This window comes from Rhodamnia argentea, chromosome 8 (assembly GCF_020921035.1).
Source record: "Rhodamnia argentea isolate NSW1041297 chromosome 8, ASM2092103v1, whole genome shotgun sequence".
Lineage (NCBI taxonomy): Eukaryota > Viridiplantae > Streptophyta > Magnoliopsida > Myrtales > Myrtaceae > Rhodamnia > Rhodamnia argentea.
Window position 1 is genome coordinate 27,646,044 of NC_063157.1, and position 21,771 is coordinate 27,667,814.

At 40.2% G+C, this 21,771-nt stretch overlaps 3 protein-coding genes across 12 annotated transcripts; 2 read left to right on the forward strand and 1 right to left on the reverse strand.

Annotated features, from left to right (window-relative positions):
- Nucleotides 1-476: 476 nt before the first annotated feature.
- On the forward strand, nucleotides 477-4,808 carry LOC115738194 (arogenate dehydratase 2). 2 transcript variants are annotated; one of them, XM_030670735.1, is made up of 12 exons: nucleotides 477-802; nucleotides 934-1,001; nucleotides 1,117-1,209; nucleotides 2,095-2,295; nucleotides 2,373-2,453; nucleotides 3,120-3,215; nucleotides 3,302-3,379; nucleotides 3,512-3,601; nucleotides 3,672-3,739; nucleotides 3,845-3,929; nucleotides 4,015-4,096; nucleotides 4,584-4,808. In XM_030670735.1, exons 1-11 carry the CDS (start codon nucleotides 535-537, stop codon nucleotides 4,072-4,074), a joined length of 1,188 nt encoding a protein of 395 aa, XP_030526595.1. In that variant the 5' UTR covers nucleotides 477-534; the 3' UTR covers nucleotides 4,075-4,096; nucleotides 4,584-4,808. The 2 variants fall into 2 exon arrangements, with proteins under 2 accessions (XP_030526595.1, XP_030526598.1); XM_030670738.1 differs by having other exon boundaries at nucleotides 3,848-3,929.
- On the reverse strand, nucleotides 4,705-7,722 carry LOC115738195 (NEDD8-specific protease 1). Of its 7 annotated transcripts, none has more exons than XM_048283269.1 (4): nucleotides 7,569-7,687; nucleotides 6,807-7,356; nucleotides 5,304-6,353; nucleotides 4,705-5,232 (listed from the first exon to the last, which is right to left on the reverse strand). In XM_048283269.1, the coding sequence occupies exon 3, from the start codon at nucleotides 6,283-6,285 to the stop codon at nucleotides 5,593-5,595; it is 693 nt and encodes a 230-aa protein (XP_048139226.1). In that variant the 5' UTR covers nucleotides 6,286-6,353; nucleotides 6,807-7,356; nucleotides 7,569-7,687; the 3' UTR covers nucleotides 4,705-5,232; nucleotides 5,304-5,592. The 7 variants fall into 7 exon arrangements, with proteins under 7 accessions (XP_048139226.1, XP_048139227.1, XP_048139230.1 ...); XM_048283270.1 differs by having other exon boundaries at nucleotides 6,807-7,500; nucleotides 7,569-7,668; XM_048283273.1 differs by lacking the exon at nucleotides 6,807-7,356 and having other exon boundaries at nucleotides 5,304-6,336; nucleotides 7,569-7,722.
- On the forward strand, nucleotides 5,472-18,758 carry LOC115738192 (V-type proton ATPase subunit a1-like). Of its 3 annotated transcripts, none has more exons than XM_030670732.2 (19): nucleotides 5,472-5,557; nucleotides 8,876-9,080; nucleotides 9,748-9,792; nucleotides 10,362-10,484; nucleotides 10,625-10,732; nucleotides 11,452-11,562; nucleotides 11,639-11,812; nucleotides 12,071-12,208; nucleotides 12,511-12,618; nucleotides 12,734-12,841; nucleotides 12,964-13,112; nucleotides 13,494-13,647; nucleotides 13,871-14,031; nucleotides 15,211-15,417; nucleotides 15,575-15,758; nucleotides 15,834-15,917; nucleotides 16,445-16,644; nucleotides 16,739-16,798; nucleotides 18,137-18,758. In XM_030670732.2, exons 1-19 carry the CDS (start codon nucleotides 5,472-5,474, stop codon nucleotides 18,339-18,341), a joined length of 2,610 nt encoding a protein of 869 aa, XP_030526592.1. In that variant the 3' UTR covers nucleotides 18,342-18,758. The 3 variants fall into 3 exon arrangements, with proteins under 3 accessions (XP_030526592.1, XP_030526593.1, XP_030526594.1); XM_030670733.2 differs by having other exon boundaries at nucleotides 5,551-5,572; nucleotides 8,877-9,080; XM_030670734.2 differs by lacking the exon at nucleotides 5,472-5,557 and having other exon boundaries at nucleotides 8,560-9,080.
- The last annotated feature ends 3,013 nt before the right edge of the window (nucleotides 18,759-21,771 follow it).

A 21,771-nucleotide genomic window follows, 5' to 3' on the forward strand; every position in this document is an offset into this window, starting at 1 on the left:
TGTTATCAAGGGAGATTTTATTATACTAAATAAGCGCTTTTGAAAATCGCTTTTCGGAACTATCGAGAAGTATGATCTTAGGTATTCGCAATACTTCTCTAATTATTCTTGGAATGCAAATGCAACGACTAAAACGTGACTTATATATAGATTCGAAAAATTTGAACATCTTATCATAAAAAAAATTAAGGGCGTATTTGTTTCGTTCAAGATGGATTATTTAAAAAATATTTTTTGAAAAAGATCGTTTAACGTTTATAAGAGTGATCGACGAAAAATAATTCCATCGCTTACGAATAGACATAAATAACTAGGTAATAATTTAAGTATCAAATCTTAGGAAAATAATTACCCTCGTGGCGAGCTGGAAACGTGGCTGTCCTTTCAGATTTTTTCCCGAAAAATTGACTTTTTAAATCCACCTTCGCTATTGGACCAAAAAAAAGAAAAAGAAAAATTCTACCTTCGCTCCTCTCCCTCTCTCTCCCCCTCCCTACATACGAGCGAACGCGGCAGAAGAAAAGCTTGCATGCAATGGCGGCTTCCACAGCGGGATCTTCGCTGCCTCTTCGATCACGAGTCTCTCGCGAATCCTCTCCGCTCAATCACCGACCGAGCGTAGCCCGTGCCGCTCGCGATGGGCGCCCGGGACAGCTCGTGGGGTCGCTCTCGATGGCGTCTCCGAAGGAGGAGAGCAACAGGGTCGGAGCGAGGAATCGCCTATCGCAGGCTCTTGAGCTGAACAAAGCTTTCGAGGGTTCCAGGGGCGAGCATGTCCACATGGACGCGCATTTGTTTCCCAGTACGAAATCGACGCGTTCCCCTTTGAATTTCATCATTTGTGATTGGAGTTCGCTTTGATTATTTATGGTTATAAAACGATTCAAGTTTATCTTTTTTTTTTTTTTTTGCTGATTCCGTGTTCGTCAATAGAGCCTCTGTCTTCGGTACAGAGCTCCAATCCCAACACCGACGGATCTCGCCTGCGGGTTGCTTACCAGGTGAATAATTGTCCACTCGACGTTGATGGCATCACGTAGTCCAGCTCATTCTTCATTAATTTATTCGTTTTTTTAAATTTCTTTTTCTGGTCGATGGTTTGGCAATGTCATGCAGGGAGTTCGCGGCGCGTACAGCGAGGCGGCGGCGGAGAAGGCTTATCCGAACTGTGAAGCAGTGCCATGCGAACAATTCGACACTGCTTTCCAAGTGAGTCTTTCGTAAAGTTCTTTGAAATTGGGTATGTTTGTTGGATCAAGGAAGCTGCTCAAGTCGAGTTAGTTGCATGTCTTTTCTCTAGCTCGCAGGTTGCTGCGAAGCCTGATGGCGTGCGAGGAGGGGTTGGGGTTTGTTGAGAAAGAGAAGAAATTAGAATTAAAAATTGATTTCTTGAACTGATAAGGAAGAATACTGCACACAGATTCAACTTGAAACAGGAAATAGGAAAGAAATGGTGTCAAGGATGAGTGGGTTATGGTTATACCTTTTCTTTTGCCTCTCTAGCTTGACTTTATCGAGAAAGATTACATTTTTTAGGCCAAGATCCAATTTTCCATCAACAACAGGTAGATCTATGGGAACTTTTCATCAAAAACCTTCCCAGTAGATAAAAATAACTCTTTGAAACAAGGGGTCTTCTGGTTTTGTTGGTGCTCGAAAGAGGTGTCTTACAGACAATGTAAATGTTTGGGTTAGATGAGTATCTAATAGAATACTTGACAGATTTCCCCATGGCGGGATGCTCGTTTGGTGGTTCTCATTTAATCCCACACTCTAGTGTGGAGTCTGAAACTACCCACAAGCATCCTGCTAGATTTGCCCGGTGCCAGGGGTTGGCGTTCTCCTGGCGACTCTTAGACTTTACCTGCACAATCCTACCTGTCGCAACTGGCGCAAGTAGGAGTTTACCCGACAGCTATCAGAAAAATGAAAGTACTTGACAGATTTTGCAGATTTAGGTGTCTCTAACTTGTCATGGTATATGATTACAAAAGAGTCGGTAAACCTTTGTGAACAGCCCGGTCATGGACCAAAAACAGAGTTAGTTGTGCATATAGATTCCTCATTTTTTCCTTCTTCTATCTCTTCCTGCAGGCCGTTGAAAAATGGCTAGTGGACAGAGCAGTTCTTCCAATCGAGAATTCGTTAGGTGGAAGCATTCACCGAAATTATGACCTTTTAATCCGGCACAGGTTGCATATAGTTGGGGAAGTGAAGCTGGCTGTAAAGCACTGCTTATTAGCAAATCATGGTGTTGAAATTGGAGATCTGAAGCGGGTTCTTAGCCATCCACAGGTACTATGCGACTTACTGATCGGAGTTTTCCTACTTCTACATAAAAATGAGTTTTTAAATCTGTTTTCCATTTTCAGGCTCTTGCACAGTGTGAGCACACGCTGACGAAGATTGGCCTAGTCAGAGAAGAAGTGGACGATACTGCTGGTGCTGCAAAGGTATCGCCAGTACCTTTTACTAAAGCTACTTGTTGTGGCAAAGTCTTCCCTCCCTCTGAACAGTCCTGTATCTAGAGTTGGTGATTATTCCATAATTGAAGTCTCGGGTTTCATTTTCATTCTAGACAGTCTCTATAAAAGTTTGAGTATGCAGAAGTATCTATCTAGATCTGAGTTTAACCATCGGAGGGCATGTCTATAATATCTTTGCGACTGTATACTCTTTTGATCATGTTCTGCTTTGACTGTTTTGGTAGATCACCCTTATTGAGGTTTCAAATAATTAAACTTGAAAAGCATATGTGTCATTGTATTGTGTTGAATTATAAAACTGGAAAGTTTCTGTGTCCGTAGAGTCTAAATAGAATTGCAATGTGAATGATTTGATTTTCAATCAACTTGCAAATCCCTTTTAAGTGATTTTAATTGGGATATATATGAAATTCTTTATCCTTTTTCAGTCATGATATTGTCTCATAGCAGCTCTGCTGTTGTGATGCACTTTGGTCAGATTTACCTAAGGAATCACAGGGTACATGGCTAGAGCATTTTAGAATATCCATCAATAGTTGGCATAGATATCAATTAGTTTAGAAATTTTAGTAACTTTGACATGCATGGCCGGTTTCTTGTTCTAACTGGCTTGTGGTTGCTCTGAACTTGCAGCATGTTGCTTTCCACGACCTAAAAGATGCAGGAGCCGTTGCCAGTGCTGCTGCAGCCAAAATCTATGACTTGAATATTCTTGCTAAAGACATTCAGGTTTTCATCTTACCTTTTTATCTGTTACTACTTGGTATGATTGCTGATCTCAATTCCATTCTGTAATCTTTTGCCTTTATCGATAGGATGATTCTGATAATGTTACTCGATTCCTTATGCTGGCGAGGGAGCCCATTATTCCTGGCACCGATATGCCCTTCAAGGTCACTTTCGGGAAACTATATTTATGTACTCTTCTTTTCCCACGAGCTGATGGACTATACATTTTTTGATGTTTCACTTTGCCTACCCCAACTTCTACCCAGCACTAATGATTACCCTTAATGGCCTCTCAGACAAGTATAGTTTTCTCACTGGAGGAGGGTCCCGGAGTCCTTTTTAAGGCACTTGCTGTTTTTGCTCTTCGGAAAATCAATCTAACGAAGGTAGTCTCGATTTTCCTTTCTAGAAGTACCATCTACTTATTTGGATTAACCTGTCATGCGGCTTGGACAGATTGAAAGTCGACCCTTGAGGAAGCGAACTCTACGAACACCTGATGATACCAACAATGGTGCTCCGAAGTAAGTATCTTAAAATCTTAAGCTGCATTTAGTGTTGAAAAGATGGACCTTGTAATTTTATGGCTGTTAACTCTCTTCTTGCTGTTGCGGTATGGTGCACCACAGCAGATACTTCGACTACCACTTTTATGTTGATTTTGAAGCATCCATGGCTGATGTAAATGCACAGAATGCCTTGAGGCACCTTAATGTATGCATAATTCCTGTTCTCTCCAAGTTTAATACTATCGTTCTCGTATCTTTGTTATGCTTTAATGCAATTCCTTCATTGGCAGGAGTTTGCTACATCCTTGAGAGTTCTGGGGAGCTATCTAGTCGATACTACCATGATTTGAGAGGGCTACTACCTTGATATGGGTATTATATCCGAATTGACCATGAATAAATTCTTTTTCCCCAAATTTATCGGGTTGTTTGGTTCGACTTCTCTCTATCTGCAAATTCACTGGTCCAATGAAATATATATGGTTAGACCCACAATTTGAAGACCCACATGAATCCCACACCACTGTGATGAGTTTGTATGGGAGTCATTTTTAGGTGGCATTATTTATGCAACTAGGTAGTGAGAAAGGGGAAAGAAGAAAGAGAGAGGAGAAGGGGGAAAGGAGGAGGAGGGGGAGGGGGAAGGATAGTTATGTGATGGTCACATTACACATCAGGAGTCATTTTAGAAGACCATTGCTGCTACATTTCTGTTAGCCAGTTTGATGTTTCGGGTGCCTTATCTTGGGATTCGGGTTTTTTTGTTGAGATACTGCTTCCTTCTGTGTGTGCACAGCATCGCCATACTTTTTCGCCTATAGCATTTTTCAGATGGTGAAATTCATCTCCTTTTTTACAGGTGGTTGGAGGCTGTTGCGAGACACACGAGAAGTGGTCAACCCCTAGTTTAATCTCGAGGAATCTCATCCTGTCCATGAATTTGTTAGGACAAAGGTTGTGGTTATGTTTTTAATTTTGCCGACGTTCTAATAGGTTATTATATTTAGGATACAAATGTTAATTGGTCTTTTGTGGTTGTCTGACTTCGAAAGATCTATAAGATTAAGATTATTTATTCTTTGCACTTGCTGGCTCCCATCCCAACGGCATCTCCAGAGAATTTCTGGCTGGGAAGTTGACAGGAAATATTCTAACGCTGAGGTAGGATTCAACCAACTAATACGCACTGGAATTAGTGGGAGTTACTTTTATAAGTTTATAGCTTTTGGTTTTTGGAGACTAACTTCATTGCGAAGTTATAAACATCCCATCAAACCTTCCCTGGAATCAACAAATCATGAACTTTACGACCACAGCAACGATTTCGACTTGCTAAAGCCGATCTAAGTTACAGGCTAATAGATTGTCCCCAATCAGAAGCATGCCCCAAGAAAAGAAAGACGATCTTTTTCGCCCAAAAGAGCAAAGGTTCAAGTTCACATGGAAACTTAAAGGTACATGTATGAAAAGTTGAAGTTTGGTACACATTAAAGTCGCACTAGAAACCCCTGAATGCTACCAATATAATACTCCTCACACTGCTACATCTCCTCAAGACGATAAAAGAGTACGAAAAAACACATTTGCTAGTCATTGAGAAGAGTGATAGGGACACAGCCAGAATGTCATGAATGTCCAAGTAGATCTGAACATCCTTTGGATTTCAAAAACACAGAAAACATCTCTCGGATCCTTTGCAAGAACCCATCTCTGGAGAAATTTTCTCCATTCTTCCTAAGCCAACGAGATGCCCGAATGTCTTTCTAGGAAAGCCCCGTCACTCTGGTATTCCGTTCTTTCTGCAGCCCCTCTCTCTCTCTCTCTCTCTCTCTCTCTCTCTCTCTCTCTTGTCCCCCCGATCAGCATCATTATTTAGCACCAGCGGCCATCAGATCTTTTATCAGCTGAAGAATCTCTGTTCTTAATTCAGTAACAGCAAGAGGAGTAACCTGCTGCTCAACAGAAGAAAACCAAAGATCGTTCTTGTTGCCCAATTTAGCAGTTTCATACCAGCGACATATCACTCTTGCACTAGCTATCACAAATAAGCCACAATCATAGCCATTTAGCTGCTGCGGTGAGCTACTGCATTGAATGAATTTGGCATCAGATGCTGAATTTGAGCCATTTACAAATCTAACCAGGACTTCATAGAGTCGCTTGGCGTATTGACTATTCATCCCTCCTGAGCTGTCATGATGCACAAACACACCGGCTTCTCTCTCAAACACCAGCAAGCTCCAATGAGAACCACCCTCTGCTAGGCCCACATTTTCATTGTCGTTGACTGGGAAAATTACAAGTTTCTTACCAGGCAAATCTAGAGGCTCTACGAAATCTTTTAGTCCATCGACATCAGGACAGTTTGCTATCCAAAATGCAATTGAAGGTGGAACCAGTAAAATATCTGGAGAAGGATAACATGAAGAAAGATAGCTGAAATAGAACTCAATGACACGGTCATTGAGAAAGTATGGACCGCTAAGTATGTCCAGATCCGACCGTCTGAGCACGACGTCTTTGTAGCTGAGAATCTTTTCATCACCAGCAGATTTCCCCATGTTGTGGAATTTGACTGAGACTTCCAAATCAATAAGCTATGAAGGCTGATGCTGTTGATAATGTAGATCTATCAGGCAACGGAAGAAAACAATAACCAATGTAGACCTGCCACTTCGTCCAAAACAGACAATTTTAGACAGCCAGTGAACTAAAACTTATAATCTCAAAAGTGCCAAACAAGCGTGGAAAGAATTTCTACCAATGACTGAAAGGCTTAAACTGGCGAACAGACAGTCGTAATCTTTTAGCTTCTTGCAATGTTAACTAATATTTAAGTAGCTCAAGCGCTTCAGTAACGCCCGACTATTGAAAGATACAAGGATCTCCTTCTCAAAATATTAAATTTGGGTGAACTTGTCCTTCATTTTGGCATAGCTACTCCAACAATGAAACATGATTCTATGAAACACCACTGTAAATGCACCCAGTACAGGCAGTTTCAAATCATTCACGGACCAGCAGTCCTTTTAAAGCAATCTTATTCCCAATCATAGCATAAGAAGAGACCTAAAAGTCGCACCTTTCCAGTTGAAGTGTAAACTAGTTTCCTAGAGTGACCCACGACAAATTCGGTAGTTTTAGTTCCAATCCAGAAAACTCGAACTCTTTCGTCTGACTTCAGAGGCTTATTCTAGTTCACACGATACATCTTTCTCTGACTTACCGCTCCTTTTGATACCATCGATTAGGACCCAATTACAGATGACAATTCAGAAAACCGAAAAACCTAAGACTTCAGCCACTTTTGCATAGTTTCTTCACTCACCTATCCATTCATTAAACACAACCTCCATAGAACCACACAAGTCATCCGCATGGCCTTTCTTCAAACTCTGGACAAAAAAAAACTCTCCGCCCAAATTTTACCATGGGAGAGTCAGGGATTTCCCACATCAAATGATGATGAAATCTTCTTACCCATTTTCCTAAGGGACATCCAACCTAAGTCACACCTATGAGTACTAGCCTAACTGTTAATGCCTTCAAAAAACAGACGAAGCTGGGTCACAAACCACCGACGCAGGTGTCTGATAGCATGCAGAACCGCTCGTTCTTGGGTGGCGATAAACCTATCAAGAGCAAAACGAAACTCACCCCGCTCATTTAATTTGTTCTCCGAAACCACCCAACTACAGATTTCTCCCATCAAGCAAGCAAATAGGTAAACAACAACAAGCAACGAATGACGCTCCCAAGACACACCCATCGACAATCTTTACATGGCGAGAACTGGTAAATGAACCTCCGAATGCGAAGACGGCGAATTGGGACAGAGACTTACCGGGACGGCGCGGCGTTAACGGAAAGCGCCGACGCTAGCAAGAATCCGACGTCTCTATTCAGACTCTGGTTCGTCAAGCAGAGCAGGAGTTCGTCAAAAAGAGAAGCTGTTCCGCAGGGGAGGTGGAATGGGATTTTTGGGGCCAAGAATAGGGAGACTTTCGGTCCTCCCTTTTTTTTTTTTAAGGGAAAAATTTCAAATAAAACCATAGATATGATTTTCTCAAATAATAGTACGAAGAAGGGCCTAAAATACCCTTTTTATTCCAGAAAAAAATCCGTTCAAATGATATTTTCGTCTTTTGCCGTTTTAAATTTTTTTCTTTTTCTATTTCTATTTTTTTTTTCTTTCTCCTTCGGCCGATCGTCGGCCTCAAGCGAGGGATGCCCACACCAAGGGTCATCCTTGCCTGGGGCCAACGTCGGTCTCGCCTAGCATCCTACGAGGATTGGCCGAGGCAACCCTCACCCTCGCTTGGGCGGGCAAGGCCGGTGTCGGGCGGGGGTTGGCTCGCCGGATGTGGTGAGGAAAGCCCTCGCTTGGAGGGTTGCCTCGCTAGATGCCGACGCAGGCGAGGGTGGCCCTCGCTCGAAGATGGTGCGGACATCCCTCGCCCGAGGCCGGCATCGACCGGGAAGGGAAAAGAAAAAGGCAAAAAAAAGAAAAAAGAAAATGGAAATGAAAATAGAAAAAATGGGAAAAAATTTAAAATGGTTAAAAACGAGAATATCTTTCTTTCAGATCTTCTTTTGAAGTAAAAATCGTATTTCAGACTCTTATTTAGAACAAGATCTACTTTACATTTTTATTTAAAAAAATCGGTGCATTTCAGGTTTTCATTTAATTTTTTTTTTCGATTTTTTTTTTTTGTGTTGGGCCATAACGCCGAACTGGTTCGCTCGGCCCACTTGAGCGTTGACTATCTCCTAATCGTCGACTCCCCCCTCATGATTAGCCAATCACCATCGCCGTCGTGTCTTCAAAGCTAAACGAACTTCATTTTGTTCTTCCGTACCAGGAAGAAAGCGGGCCCCCAATTGCAGTTACATTACAGTCAGTCTTGTGGCTTCTCCTCCCAATCCTCGCTCCGATGATGCCATGCGATCGCGAAGTTCCCGCCGCTCTGAATCCACGGCGGTTTCTCTCTTCCCCTCCTCGCGTTCCACGAGCCGAAGCACGGGGCGTCGCTGCGCACTGATCGCCGCCACGTCCTGCGGTATCTCCTGAGACCGACTGAGCCTGTCTTGTCTCGGATCTGCTGATTCCGTGGATCCACGGCGCAATCAATCTAGGCGCATACTCTGCGATCTCTCTCTCTCTGCCGGAGTGTCGAGTGTTTGCCGTTTCTGTTCCCGTAGCGTCCGGAAAATGGAGGAGTTCATCGGGAAATTGCCGGCCATGGATCTGATGCGCTCGGAGCAGATGACCTTCGTCCAATTCATCATCCCCGTCGAGTCCGCTCATCGTGCCGTGTCCTATCTCGGCGAGGTCGGCCTCGTCCAGTTCCGCGACGTAAGTGTGCTCCACTCCGATCATCACTTGACTCGTCCTGATTTATGTTGGAATTAGCATTGTGTAGACATTTTTCTCTTTCCTTTTTCGGCTGTTGGAGAAATCTCGATCGAGTGGAAGAGAATGCCGGACCTTGTGAATTTTAAGATAGTTTCTGTCACTACCGTGGAGTTTGCTGATGGAATGATCAGGTCAGGTTCGATGATCCTGTCCTGTGGGTTTGCTGCTTGTGTAACTTGAAAATTTGAGAGCCGCAAAGAAGCACGACGGCCATGCGGACAGTTTTAACTCTTCTTTTCTTTTTTTGATTTTTTGGTTAATTCAGTTTATTTCATATTTGACATCGGGAACAAGGAAGTTCTGGTGATTTCATATTTGACATGGAATCTGGATTTCATTTGACTCGTGAGGCAAGGTCTTTGGTTTTATGGTTAGTTCAGTTTATCGCGTCGTGAATGAGGAACTTCTGGGTTTCATATTGGCTACGGTATTTAGATTTTATTTGACTCATGAGGTAAGGTTTTTAGTGTAATTATATGTGCTCATGCTCTCTGTATTTTCGTCCGGGATCCATCAATGTGGTTACTTTCACACTTTTTTGACCTTATGGATTGTTCATGATCATTAGGTCTTTGGACAACTGTTAACACCTTTTTGTCCTTTGCAGTTAAATGCTGAGAAAAGCCCTTTCCAGAGAACATTTGTTAATCAGGTATCTTTGCTGCAACAGATCAAGTTCATTTTGCATGAGTGATGCTTACATTGAGGCATCATCTTGCCTATTATTGTTCATCTTGGTAATGTTATTTCGCAATGCAGGTGGTATTATGAGTTCGTGGAAACTCAGATAAGAAGAATTGTAGTTCGCACCTTTTTTTAGATGGAAGAAATTTCTCATTGTTCATGCCTTGTTTGAAAAATGGAACATGTAATAGGTTTGGGCTGTCATAATTAACAACATAGGCATTGCTTCTTTCTAGGATTGGGCACACTTACTATTATATTTAATTGCATCCATATGCATAAGGACCTCAAATATTAAGATAATAATTATGGTGTCCATATCACAATTTACGTATATCCAGGCTTTCCTCTGTGTTTGGCCCCCGAAAAAATACTCTCCTTCATGCATGTAACAGGGCAAGTTGTGTTCCCAAAAAACATGCATTTGTTAAATTTGTTTTAGCTTGTTCTTATTGACATCTTTGTAGTTTGTCGTTTGAAAAAGTTTTGGAGATGTCAGAAGTCTGCAGAGTCATATCACGTGATTTTTATAATTAGGTGAAACGCTGCGCGGAGATGTCGAGGAAATTGCGGTTTTTTAAAGATCAAGTTGGTAAAGCTGGTATAAAGTCTCCTGAGAATCCAGTTGTGCAACCAGATGTTGTGTTGGAGGAAGTTGAGGTCCTTCTCGGCTTACTACTTTCCTCCCCTCTTCAACCACTGTCCATCTGTTATTTCCATCTTACTTGAGTCTGACTTCTTAAGGGACGTCCAGTTTGCCAGATTTGTCCTCTCTAATAGTAATATTCCTTTGTTACCAGATTCAGCTTGTTGAACATGAACATGAGCTAACTGAAATGAACTCTAACAGTGAGCGTCTCAGACAATCTTACAATGAGCTCCTGGAATATAAGATGGTATTGCAAGAGGTTAGTCTCATTTTTCAGTCTTATAATATACTGGAGATACTTCATTTCCTTTCCCGAGTGGACTTTCTTCTATTGATGTACCTATATATTGGAGAATGTGATTTGTCTCATTCTCCTCCACTTCCGTTTCCAGTTTCCACCCATTATTCCCCTTTTACATTTCAATGGGCATGTGCCATCACTGTGTTGTCAAAGATTGATTACTTGGCATACGGTGCAAATCCTAGCGGTACTAGCTTATCTTGCTGCTCTGCTGTGTTCATAAAACTGATCCAAGATGGAAATCATATTAGAGAAGTAATAATGATCATATGAATCTGTGTGGGTGGATGGTTACTTATTGTCAGTATTATATGCAGATTTACTAAAACATTGTTTGTAGAGGAAATGATGGTCTTCCCTGTGGGAAAGCAAACTTCTATGCCAGTATAGTCAATCAATCCTAGCTTTGGCATAGGACCTCTTTAGCCCTCTAATTTGCAGATTTTTATTTCTAAGACCTCTTGATGAGGTAAACACTGCGTGTATTAGCTACCTGATATTTAATGGTTTGCTTTATCTGAGAGTCGCGGTACTTTAGTTGCTTTACATGGTTCGTCCAATTGTGAAGTAATACACCACAACAAAGCGGATGTCAAGACTCAAATTTTTGTTTGCAGATTCAAATTTTGAGACCTCTTCCTTTGCATTAACATATATTTCCTTGGTGATGCTGCCAGGCAGGCAGCTTTCTTTTCTCAGGAAAGAACCATCCTGTTGCAGAAGAGAGAGAATTGGATGAAACTGCATACTCAAATGATTATGTTGAGACTGCTTCCTTACTTGAAAAGGTACTTTCTGCAAGTGGCTTCTTGCAAAAAATTGTCTGCTGGATTATTCATCTTGGATTGCATTTTCTTTTCCAAGGAGATGAGACCAGGAGCATCCGAACAATCTGGTTTGAACTATGTCAGTGGGATTATTTGCCAGACCAAAGTACTTATATTTGAGAGGATGCTTTTTCGTGCGACAAGGGGCAATATGCTTTTCAATCAGGCGCCAGCCAATGAAGGCATCATGGACCCTGTAACATCTGAAATGGTTCTTTTCTTTCCAACTCTTCTTGGGATTGGTGATCTTTTTCCCGATACTTTTAGTATCTTAGAGTTGCCGATTTTTTTTCCCTGTTTCACTCCTTAAAATATTTATTATCTTTCAAGCCGCAAGCCGCTTGGTAGTGTTCATGCTTGAAAATAGAGACAAAAATTTAAGCTGGTCAGTGGAGCTGCTTCTTAAAAAAAAAAAAAAAAAATTCTGTTCTAGCAGGAGAATCCTGATTCTCTGACTTCATTTTTGCAGGTTGAGAAAGTAGTTTTCATGGTTTATTTCTCTGGAGAGCAAGCAAGGAAAAAGATAAGAAAAATTTGCGAAGCATTTGGTGCGAACTGTTATCCTGTTCCTGATGATATTACCAAACAAAGGCAAATGACTAGCGAAGTGAGTGCACTAATGACGTCGAGAATATGTCTTTCGCTTGCATGATACAGATATCTTGAACTGAAGTAACTATTGTTTTCCTAGAATTCTCACCTATTATGATCATCCTTTCAAAGTTTTTTCCATATGCTGATAAATCAACTTTTTGCCAACAATATCACAAAAATGTAACATGGATGTGGGTCATCAGGAATGTAATTAGCTAAATATCCATAGCCTTGTGGCTGTGTAATAACATATACTCTGTCTTGCACCTACGAAGCCCTTTCTATTATGCCTACAGCTTGAGGTTTCTGTTTTAGGTTTTGTCACGTCTTTCTGAACTGGAAGCAACCCTGGATGCGGGGATACGTCATCGAAATTCAGCCCTTAGTTCCATGAGCCTCCATCTGCCAAAATGGACAAATTTGGTGGGATATGTTTCTTTCCCCTTTAGTCAAACCATCAAAGGTTCATAAGCTGAGGTTTTCTTTTCCTTTTTTCCCTTTCTAGTAATCAATTGCTTTATTTTGCATTTTTTCTCAGGTAAGAAGGGAGAAAGCGGTATATGATACATTGAATATGCTTAATTTTGATGTTACGAAAAAGTGTCTTGTTGGAGAGGGATGGTGCCCAATCTTTGCCAAAGCTAAGGTGATTAACATGATTTATGCTTCCTTTTATCCCCATCTTATCTAGGTTTCTTAGGCTCGATTCTAATTTTGATTAGAAACTTCAGGGATTGAGAATTTTAAGGATATGTTCTATCCTTGCAGATCCAGGAGGTTCTGCAGCGTGCAACATATGATAGTAATTCACAAGTGGGCATCATATTTCATACGATGGATGCAGTAGAATCTCCGCCTACGTTTTTCCGAATGAATAAATTTACAAATGCATATCAGGAAATTGTTGATGCATATGGGTGAGCTGAATCGTGCCTACATCTTTAAGCATTTTTCATGATTTTATATAGATCTGTGATTTTCAGACTATAGCACGACAATTTTTGTATGTGAATAAACATGTAGTCATATATATTTAACAGGTTCATTGTCCTTTTAGTTTCTTATTGGGTTAGGTAAGTAGATTAGCTCAGAGTGCAAATTCCAAGTGTTTGCACTTGGAATTGCTGAGTAGGTTATTTCTCGTTCTCTTCTGCTTTAAACTGCTTACTCATGATTAAATCCTTGGCAAAAAATTTGATTGATTTGGTAATATGTCCCATTCAGCTTATATAATTCTTCGACTTTTGAAAGGACCTGCACTGTTTATTCAACTGATATTAGTTTCTTTTCTGTGGCAGAGTTGCGAGGTATCAAGAAGCAAATCCTGCAGTTTACACTGTCGTTACTTTTCCGTTTCTTTTTGCAGTGATGTTTGGTGATTGGGGTCACGGGATATGCTTGTTGTTGGGAGCTTTAGTCCTCATTGCTCGGGAAAGCAAGCTCAGTAATAAGGTATGTCGTGTCTGTAAGAGTAATGATTGATTATTTCACTAACAGAATATTTGTATCCCTCGCTTTTTAAAGTGAGAAAGTTTGTGGAATGTCTCCCTCTCCCTCCCTCTCTCACACACAAACACACAGACACACCCACGCACACAGAGAGGAGCTGCTTAATTTGTCTATATGCTTGGTTCTACGCTGATCTGATGAATCTATCAAGGTTCTTTTCTGACAGAAACTGGGCAGCTTTATGGAGATGTTATTTGGCGGACGCTATGTTCTCCTTTTGATGTCCCTATTTTCAATTTACTGTGGGTTGATTTACAATGAATTCTTCTCTGTGCCGTTTCACATATTTGGTCGGTCTGCTTACAAATGTCGGGATACTACTTGCAGGTTTGGCTTTATCTTTCTTGTAGTTCTCTGTCTATGACGAAATTTTTTTACTTGTTTCTGGGGACACTTGGGCAGCTCAATTGTTTGGTCCAAAGTGTACTTGTTAAGGTGTTACTTCTGCTACTCATGAACAGTATAGCTCCATCATTAGAATTCACATGCAGCAGAAGCAGATTGAAGAAGTTTTTTTTTTGTCAGTTTTTCCACAATTTCAATTTTATAGGTTGTTTTTTTCCCTTTGTTAGCACTTAGCTATTGACCAACCCGACGATCAGTCAAGCATCACAATGTATGTGTCGGGATAGTCATCATAGTCCTAGTTATTAACCTATCGATTTAGCTATTAATTTGTTTGGCTTGGGGATCTTGGCTCTTTGATTTTAGCTTTACTTGTAACATTAAATGTGCAACTTCTTCTAATTTTAATAATATTGATCCCTTAAAATCTGTACAAAGTATTAATGTTAGCACTTCAAGTCGCCCCAAATTCTTTTGAATTTTTCATAAATCGGAGTGTTACTTCTGTTTTCGCAGGAAATTCAAAACTGGCACGTTAGCATGTTAGTTTCTTGATGAATGGACTCCAGTTGAACTGGTTGTGCTTTTTCTGGGAGATGTCGAAGTTATTGAAATTGTTCTAGTCTTGCTGTGTTCTAGTTTTGGATGCCAGAGATGTGGTTCTGAGTTGTGTACTATCTTCAAACTGGTAATGGGATTTGATCTTGAGGTCATATTACACTGATGCAAACCAATGGCAGGGGTGTCAAACTGTGCTAGTTCAAAAATATTGAAAAGATACAGCATTTTATTCTTGTCAATGTAGAATGGTTTCAATATATGTATATTTTCATCAGCACTTCGTTTTGATGGAGAACGAAGGGTGCCTGAACTTGTATGTTTATTGCATACATCTCTCTGTCGTTGAAATAGACCAACAAACTTATGTTCTCTAAACGAAACATTGTGTATTAGGAAGACCAAATTTACATGTCTAGCTACCATTTATGAGCCAACCCGCTCTTGATTTCATCATTTTTTCTTTACTAAGGACCATTTCGAATATTTGAAGGTTCTCGCTTCTTTTGTTGCATCGTGTATGACCAGACCAACACAATATCTATGTTTGGTTTTGTCGTATATGTATTCTCATAACTTACTTATTCTGCTTGCTTGGACCAGTGATGCACGTTCAGCTGGTTTAATTAAATACCGAGACCCTTATCCATTCGGTGTAGATCCTAGTTGGCGTGGAAGTCGTTCTGAACTTCCTTTCTTGAACTCACTCAAGATGAAGATGTCGATTCTGTTGGGTGTGACGCAAATGAATTTAGGGATCATCTTGAGTTATTTCAATGCAAGATATTTTGAAAGTTCTCTGGATATCAGGTGTGTGTTCCCTCCTTGAAACATTTCTCTCTTTTCTCCAGAGCTGATGCGGATATCACACTTTTACACGAGAGTATGCTACGGACGTATCACTTAGCTTAGGTCATCTAGATATGAAGCATGAGAGTATTGAACTAAACTTTTAATTTTGTCTTAGGTATCAGTTTGTGCCACAGATGATCTTTCTCAACAGCCTTTTTGGATATCTATCACTTCTTATTGTTATCAAGTGGTGCACCGGTTCTCAAGCCGATCTTTACCATGTTATGATTTACATGTTTCTGAGTCCTACTGATGATCTTGGGGAGAACCAACTGTTTTGGGGCCAGCGGCCACTTCAGGTACTGTTTTTATTTATTGATGCGTAAGATTTATTCTCGTGTTCCTTATTTCATCAATTATGTGAAACTTTGCAGATCCTTCTATTACTTTTGGCTCTCATTGCTGTCCCATGGATGCTTTTTCCTAAACCTTTTATATTGAAAAGGCTTCACATTGAGGTACATCACTTGTTAAATGTCTCTTGTTCCCCTTTCTTTAGCCAATTATTAAGTTAGAGACAACTTCCTTTCGGTTAATTTGATAGAGAGAACTAGTCGGTTCATGGATTAATCAAATTATTTTATCCTTATGTCCATCTATAAGCTTTTCTCTGAAGAACTCGAGGTTTGTGAGTGAAGTATGTTTCTTTATTTAGCCGCATTAATTATCAACATATAAAATGTTTGACCATGTGGGTGAAGAGGGATACATAATCCAGTCTAATGTTGGTTTAAAGATTTTACTGGCATGTATGACACAAAAGACAGTTCCGGTGGATTTCCTTCTACTCCCAATCCCATCTTATCCCCTTGAAGCCTAACAAATGTTGATTTCCAAGAAATACATTGTACACGGAAAAGGAGATGCATTTTTTTTTTCATGAGAGTGTGATAGTGTCTCTCCTCTGAAACAGATTGAAGAAAGAGTCATTGATGAATTAGATATTTCTTTATCTAATGGATATTTTTCCGTGTCATGCCTTCAGCGATTCCAAGGTCGTACTTACGGGGTGCTTGGTATTTCTGAGATGGATGTTGAAGCAGAGCCTGATTCTGCCCGCGCCCTGCAACATCATGAGGATTTTAATTTCAGTGAGGTTTTTGTGCATCAAATGATACACTCAATAGAATTTGTTTTAGGTGCTGTTTCCAATACAGCTTCTTATCTTCGTCTTTGGGCTTTGAGGTACATCCATTTGCCTTTTCCTTTATTTTGACCCCCAACCCACCCCCCCCAATTGATGTCATGGTCCTGAAATGATGTCTGGCTGCTTTTATAGCTTGGCCCACTCGGAATTGTCGACGGTCTTCTATGAGAAAGTGCTCCTACTTGCCTGGGGGTAAGTTTGGCTTTAATTTCGGGCCTTTGCATTACTGCAGTGATGCCGGAAAAAGAATGCGCTCACTTATTTTGCTATTTAGTGTATGAGTTTGTTCATGATGATTTAGATTTTTGAACATTCATGTCAAAGGAATGCAGGCAGCCTAGGTCTCGTTGTCCTGTAGCTCAGCCGCTGACCTTTTTTGTGCTCTAGAATTAGAATATTATGGTTCGTTACATAACATATGGGGAACTTGGCAATATCGTAATTTTGTAAAGTGGGTTATGATCCCATATATATATATATATTAAGAAAGCTTGTAATTTCATTCTTATTAACTTACGTAAATCGAGCAAAATTTCAATAAAGCAAGTGCAATTTGATTACTTTAGAATTAGCCGAGTCATATACTATAGTCACGACCCTTTTTATTCTATGATCTAGAACGGGATACTCATGTTTACATCAGGTCATCAGGAGATGCACCCGTCCAAATTATTTGATGGACAAACTTAGCTTTGGGGGTGCGGGATTTTACACTTAGGGCATACGTTTGGTAAATTGAATATACCGATAACATAAGCATTGCACTTTAGTGTCAACAGTTTTAAGTGCTGAATAGGGAATAAAAATCTGTTTTATAATAGTCGATGAGTGTTGAGTACCAAATATAGTTAATTTTATACCAAACATGGAGTTGTGTAGATTATTGGTAGTTTTTGGCAACATAATTGGTAAAATCTTAACTTCCATTAAGTAATTTTATCAGTGCATCAATTAAATCCTTTACTTAACGCACTTAATGATGTTTATTTTTGTCAGCACTTAATATGGTTATCAAACACACCGTTAGTGCATCTTTTGAAGGATGTTTGCAAATAACTAAAATTGTGGAGCTATTTGCTTACTTTTTGCTCTAGAACCTTAAATTATATCTGGTCTTAGTGGTGGCAAATAGGGCGGGCCGGCGCACACGGTCTTTTTTTTAGTGGCCGCTAGTCCTAAAAAGTCCTTTGGTCCCATATATAAATAATGAAAGTGGACCAAAGGGCCAAAAAAGTTTGGAATAGGGCCGGCCCCAACTGTGCTCAGCCCGGCCAGCCCGCTAAAGTAAAAAGGCCGTTCCAAGCCGGAGGCGGTCCGCCATTTTCTACCTCTCTCTGGTCTCAATGTCGGTTTACTGCGGGCACATTTACTTTTTTGTCAATGAGCCTGGTCATCGTGTCTTAATGCATGTTGGTTAGAAAAGGTCATCACAATGAAGCAGGCTACGTCTTTTTTCTTTTTCTTTGGGGTATTGGGATACCATATGTATGATGTCGTGCAAAGAAGTAATTATAGTTTTGGTTATTGCAGGTATGACAATGCGATCATTCGGTTGGTGGGTCTCGCCGTTTTTGCTTTTGCAACTGCCTTCATTCTTCTAATGATGGAGACCTTGAGCGCCTTCCTTCATGCCCTGCGTCTTCACTGGGTAGAATTCCAAAATAAGTTTTACCATGGTGATGGTTACAAATTCAAACCTTTCTCCTTTGCATTGTTAAACGATGATGACGAGTAATCACAGACCTGTTATCCCAGTTTTGAGACTTAGGATATGTAGAGAGGAAGGAATTAACTAACGAAACGAGAAGTAGAGAATGCACGGAAAAATAACGGTATCCCTTAGGTGGTTTTTAGGTTTGGTGACATGGTGCTTGGTACATAGTACATTTGGGAAGATAGTCTCTGTTTCTTTCAACCTGTCGGTATATATGACGGTCACCTGGAGGAAGTCTATTTCATTCATCTTTTGCTACAAGTTTTACTTTGAGTAGGATTATCTTTTGTAAAGAGGGAGCCATGGAGCTATTGTACATGGAGCTTTTGTACCATACAAATTTTGGCGTCGAGTCCCTCGAAGTCAGATATGTAAATTTCAGTCTGAAGCTAGCTTGGATTCGAGATAATAAGCAATTTTTATTTCCATTGTTTGCAATACGAGTAATTTCCAGCGTGATGGACTGTCTATCTTTGTGAGAACTGTCGACAGTCTACATCGAATATAACTTCTAATGCGGAAGAGAATGGATGATTGCTCGCTTATTTTTTGAGTTGTTTTAGTAGCTTTTTTACCCATATTCTATCTCTTATGGAGTGAGGGTGCTGGTCTCCTATTTCTTATTTATTAGAAATTTTCTATTTGCTAGGATTATGGTTTTACAGGTTGTGGCGCTATAAATACCGACTTTGCAAGTTTACCTATGTAGTCTTGTTGCAGGAAATGCCTGTTTCTATCTTCTGAGCTCTTCATTTTGTGTCATTTGATTCTTCAACCTTGTCCAACATTCCGATGCATCTGCAATATTGTTGTGCTTGTGCCTGCAAATAAATCTCGAGCGATGAAGTTTGGATGAAATCGAAGTCGCAAATGCAAGAGTAGGATTTTCTATAGTAGTGCACGGATACCTCTCTCTGGAGAGTAGGGTCTTTCTTTTTTTTTTTTTTTTTGGAGAATAGGTACTGAACCTATTGCATTTTTACAAAGCAGCAGCATCGAGATGGCCTTTCATTTCATTCGCTAGACAGTTCTTGACCGCATGGTGTAAAGTGCTTTTGCATATAGGGTAATGTTTAGACTGCGGGCGCTCATTTTAGGTTCCGACCAAAGCTTTTGGGCAATCTGAATATGAGATTGATTGCACTTAATGGTACGTGAATCGAAGATATATCGTGTGCCTAATCCGTCACGTCTCCCCTACAAGCTATTGTTGACCCAAAAAATAATCCATCCTGACACGTGCTCAAAACGTGAAGGAGAACCACAGCGGAATACCAGAGCATGAATAGACCATACGTACGGCACGTGGATACTATCATATGTATGCTAATCTACTGGAGGTTGCTCACGTGCCAATCGACAATGGTGTGTATTGATGCCATGTGTCTATTTGTTGAATACTACGTCGAAATTGAAATGATCACTGAGTTTGGCGTCGACAACAGGTCATGTTGTCAGAGATTTGGAATGGTAAAAAATAAATGCGCGTCCGAAGCAAAGAGCGGTTATTTTTTGGACACCCGGCAATAGAGTGGTCATGAACATTTATATGAGCCCCTGCACTTCATAAAGATAACTGCCCGAGGGCCTCATCGTGGGACTTGTGAGGACTAAAGAACGTGGGCATGATCGATAGAGGCAACTGGAAGGATTCATGTTACTAGGAGTCCTTGGAGAACTATCGATAGTTATACGACCACCTATACAGCAGAGACAACAGCCCAAGAATGTGGTCGATCAGTTGATGAAGAATAGTGAACGCGAAAATAGTCAATGAAGACTATTTGAAAGTTGTAACCGCCAAGGAGCAATTATCACTCAACCATTATAAGTACTATCAGGTGTCAACTGAAAGGAGCCCTCGACAAATCAAACAAATTTATCTTTACTTATCGTATTGCACTTTACTTTCCTTAGTTGTAACTTTTAGGTTCTCGTCATCGAGTCAAACTCCAATGTGTATCTTTGTCCTCGACACTTTGCCGCCGAGTCAAACTCCAGTATAGTGTCGAAGCGTTTTCGAGCTTTGTCGTCGAGTCAAAACTCCGTCGAAATTTATTTACATTGGTTCGTTTGTAAAAAATTGTGCTTCGTAGACCTTTATGTCGAATTAAACTTTGGTTCGGTTTGTGTAAGTATAATTTTACTGAAGATTCATTAGTGGATTTCTTGATTTTCTAGATCACTTATGTCCGGAATAGCCATAAGACCCTTTTGCTACATTTAAAAATCGAATAGCTACTTTCGATAAAAGATTATTTGTTGCGGGACAAATTCCGACGAAACCACTATATAGACTATTGTGCTTGATTTTCTCATTATCATCGGGGCACCTCGAACAGTCTTTTCTACTGCACCTAACATATCACGCAACTGAATTCAAAGAACTTCAAGAAATTAGGTTCTCAATTGTGGATTACTAATCAATGTCTTGACGATACCATCATGCATTCTAATACTAAATGTCACCAATACTCTCAACATCATGTTCAACATTGTTACCGTATTGCACTTTACAACTACTTGTACATTGATTAGTAGCAAACTAGCTACTGTTTAGTGTAGCATGGAAATATGAGCCACAGTCCATAAACCATCCGTCAAATGATGACTCCTAAGTGACAAACAAAACATGATTGTCACCATTCGAGGCCCAATCAACTGTTGTAGCAATATCACCACTAAACTCAACTCTAATTCCCTTGCTCTTCTTGCTCTTGAGTTTAAGGCAATCATTTTGAGATGTCCCTCTTGCCACAATTTCAACAATCAATGGTGCCAACCTTACATTAACTATGTCTCTTCATGTCCTATTAACATGAATACTAGTTCTTCGTCTTACATTCCTACTAAATCTATAGACACATACTCGATTCTCTCCTATGGATGTCTTTCACTCAGAAAAAAACCGTGAACCTCATTAAATGTTAAGCTTCTTGACCAGATGTATTACTAACGGTAGTAAGAGTAGTATTCCAATTATTAGGCAATGACGGTAATAAAATCAAAGCACGTATCTCATCATCGAAGTTAATCTCAACCAAACTCTATTGTAAAAGGACCGCGTTGAATTCATTGGTATACTCAACATCCGATTAGATTTGACCAACTTTAAATGAAATAGGCATCACATTAAGTAGACCTTGTTGATTGCATAAGGCTTCTCGTACATATTTGACATGATATTCATCAATACCGTAGTGGTTTTATATTTCACAATGTTTAATGCAACATTATGAGGCAACCTTAGTCGAATAACACTCAACGTTTGCCTATCTAGCAAATTCCAATCTACTTGCTTCATTGACCCTCCCTTCTCCCCAAGCACAGGTAAGTGCATATTCCCGTGGTAAAAATAATGCTCAATCTACATTTTCTAAGAAACCAAAACCTTTCCATCAAATTCATCGATTTGTACTTTTCGCTCTTTTGTCGCCTTCTATTCCCTTGA

Bases quoted from the DNA above. Each gene is read 5' to 3' on its own strand.
- LOC115738192 (XM_030670732.2), top strand. From the start codon at position 5,472: ATGCCCGAATGTCTTTCTAGGAAAGCCCCGTCACTCTGGTATTCCGTT. The intron at 15,759-15,833 runs GTACTGTTTTTA...GAAACTTTGCAG, and splicing joins GGGGCCAGCGGCCACTTCAG to ATCCTTCTATTACTTTTGGC. The intron at 16,645-16,738 runs GTACATCCATTT...CTGCTTTTATAG, and splicing joins CTTCGTCTTTGGGCTTTGAG to CTTGGCCCACTCGGAATTGT.
- LOC115738194 (XM_030670735.1), top strand. From the start codon at position 535: ATGGCGGCTTCCACAGCGGGATCTTCGCTGCCTCTTCGATCACGAGTC. The intron at 3,740-3,844 runs GTAAGTATCTTA...GGTGCACCACAG, and splicing joins ACCAACAATGGTGCTCCGAA to CAGATACTTCGACTACCACT. The intron at 3,930-4,014 runs GTATGCATAATT...CTTCATTGGCAG, and splicing joins ATGCCTTGAGGCACCTTAAT to GAGTTTGCTACATCCTTGAG.
- LOC115738195 (XM_048283273.1), bottom strand. From the start codon at position 6,285: ATGGGGAAATCTGCTGGTGATGAAAAGATTCTCAGCTACAAAGACGTC.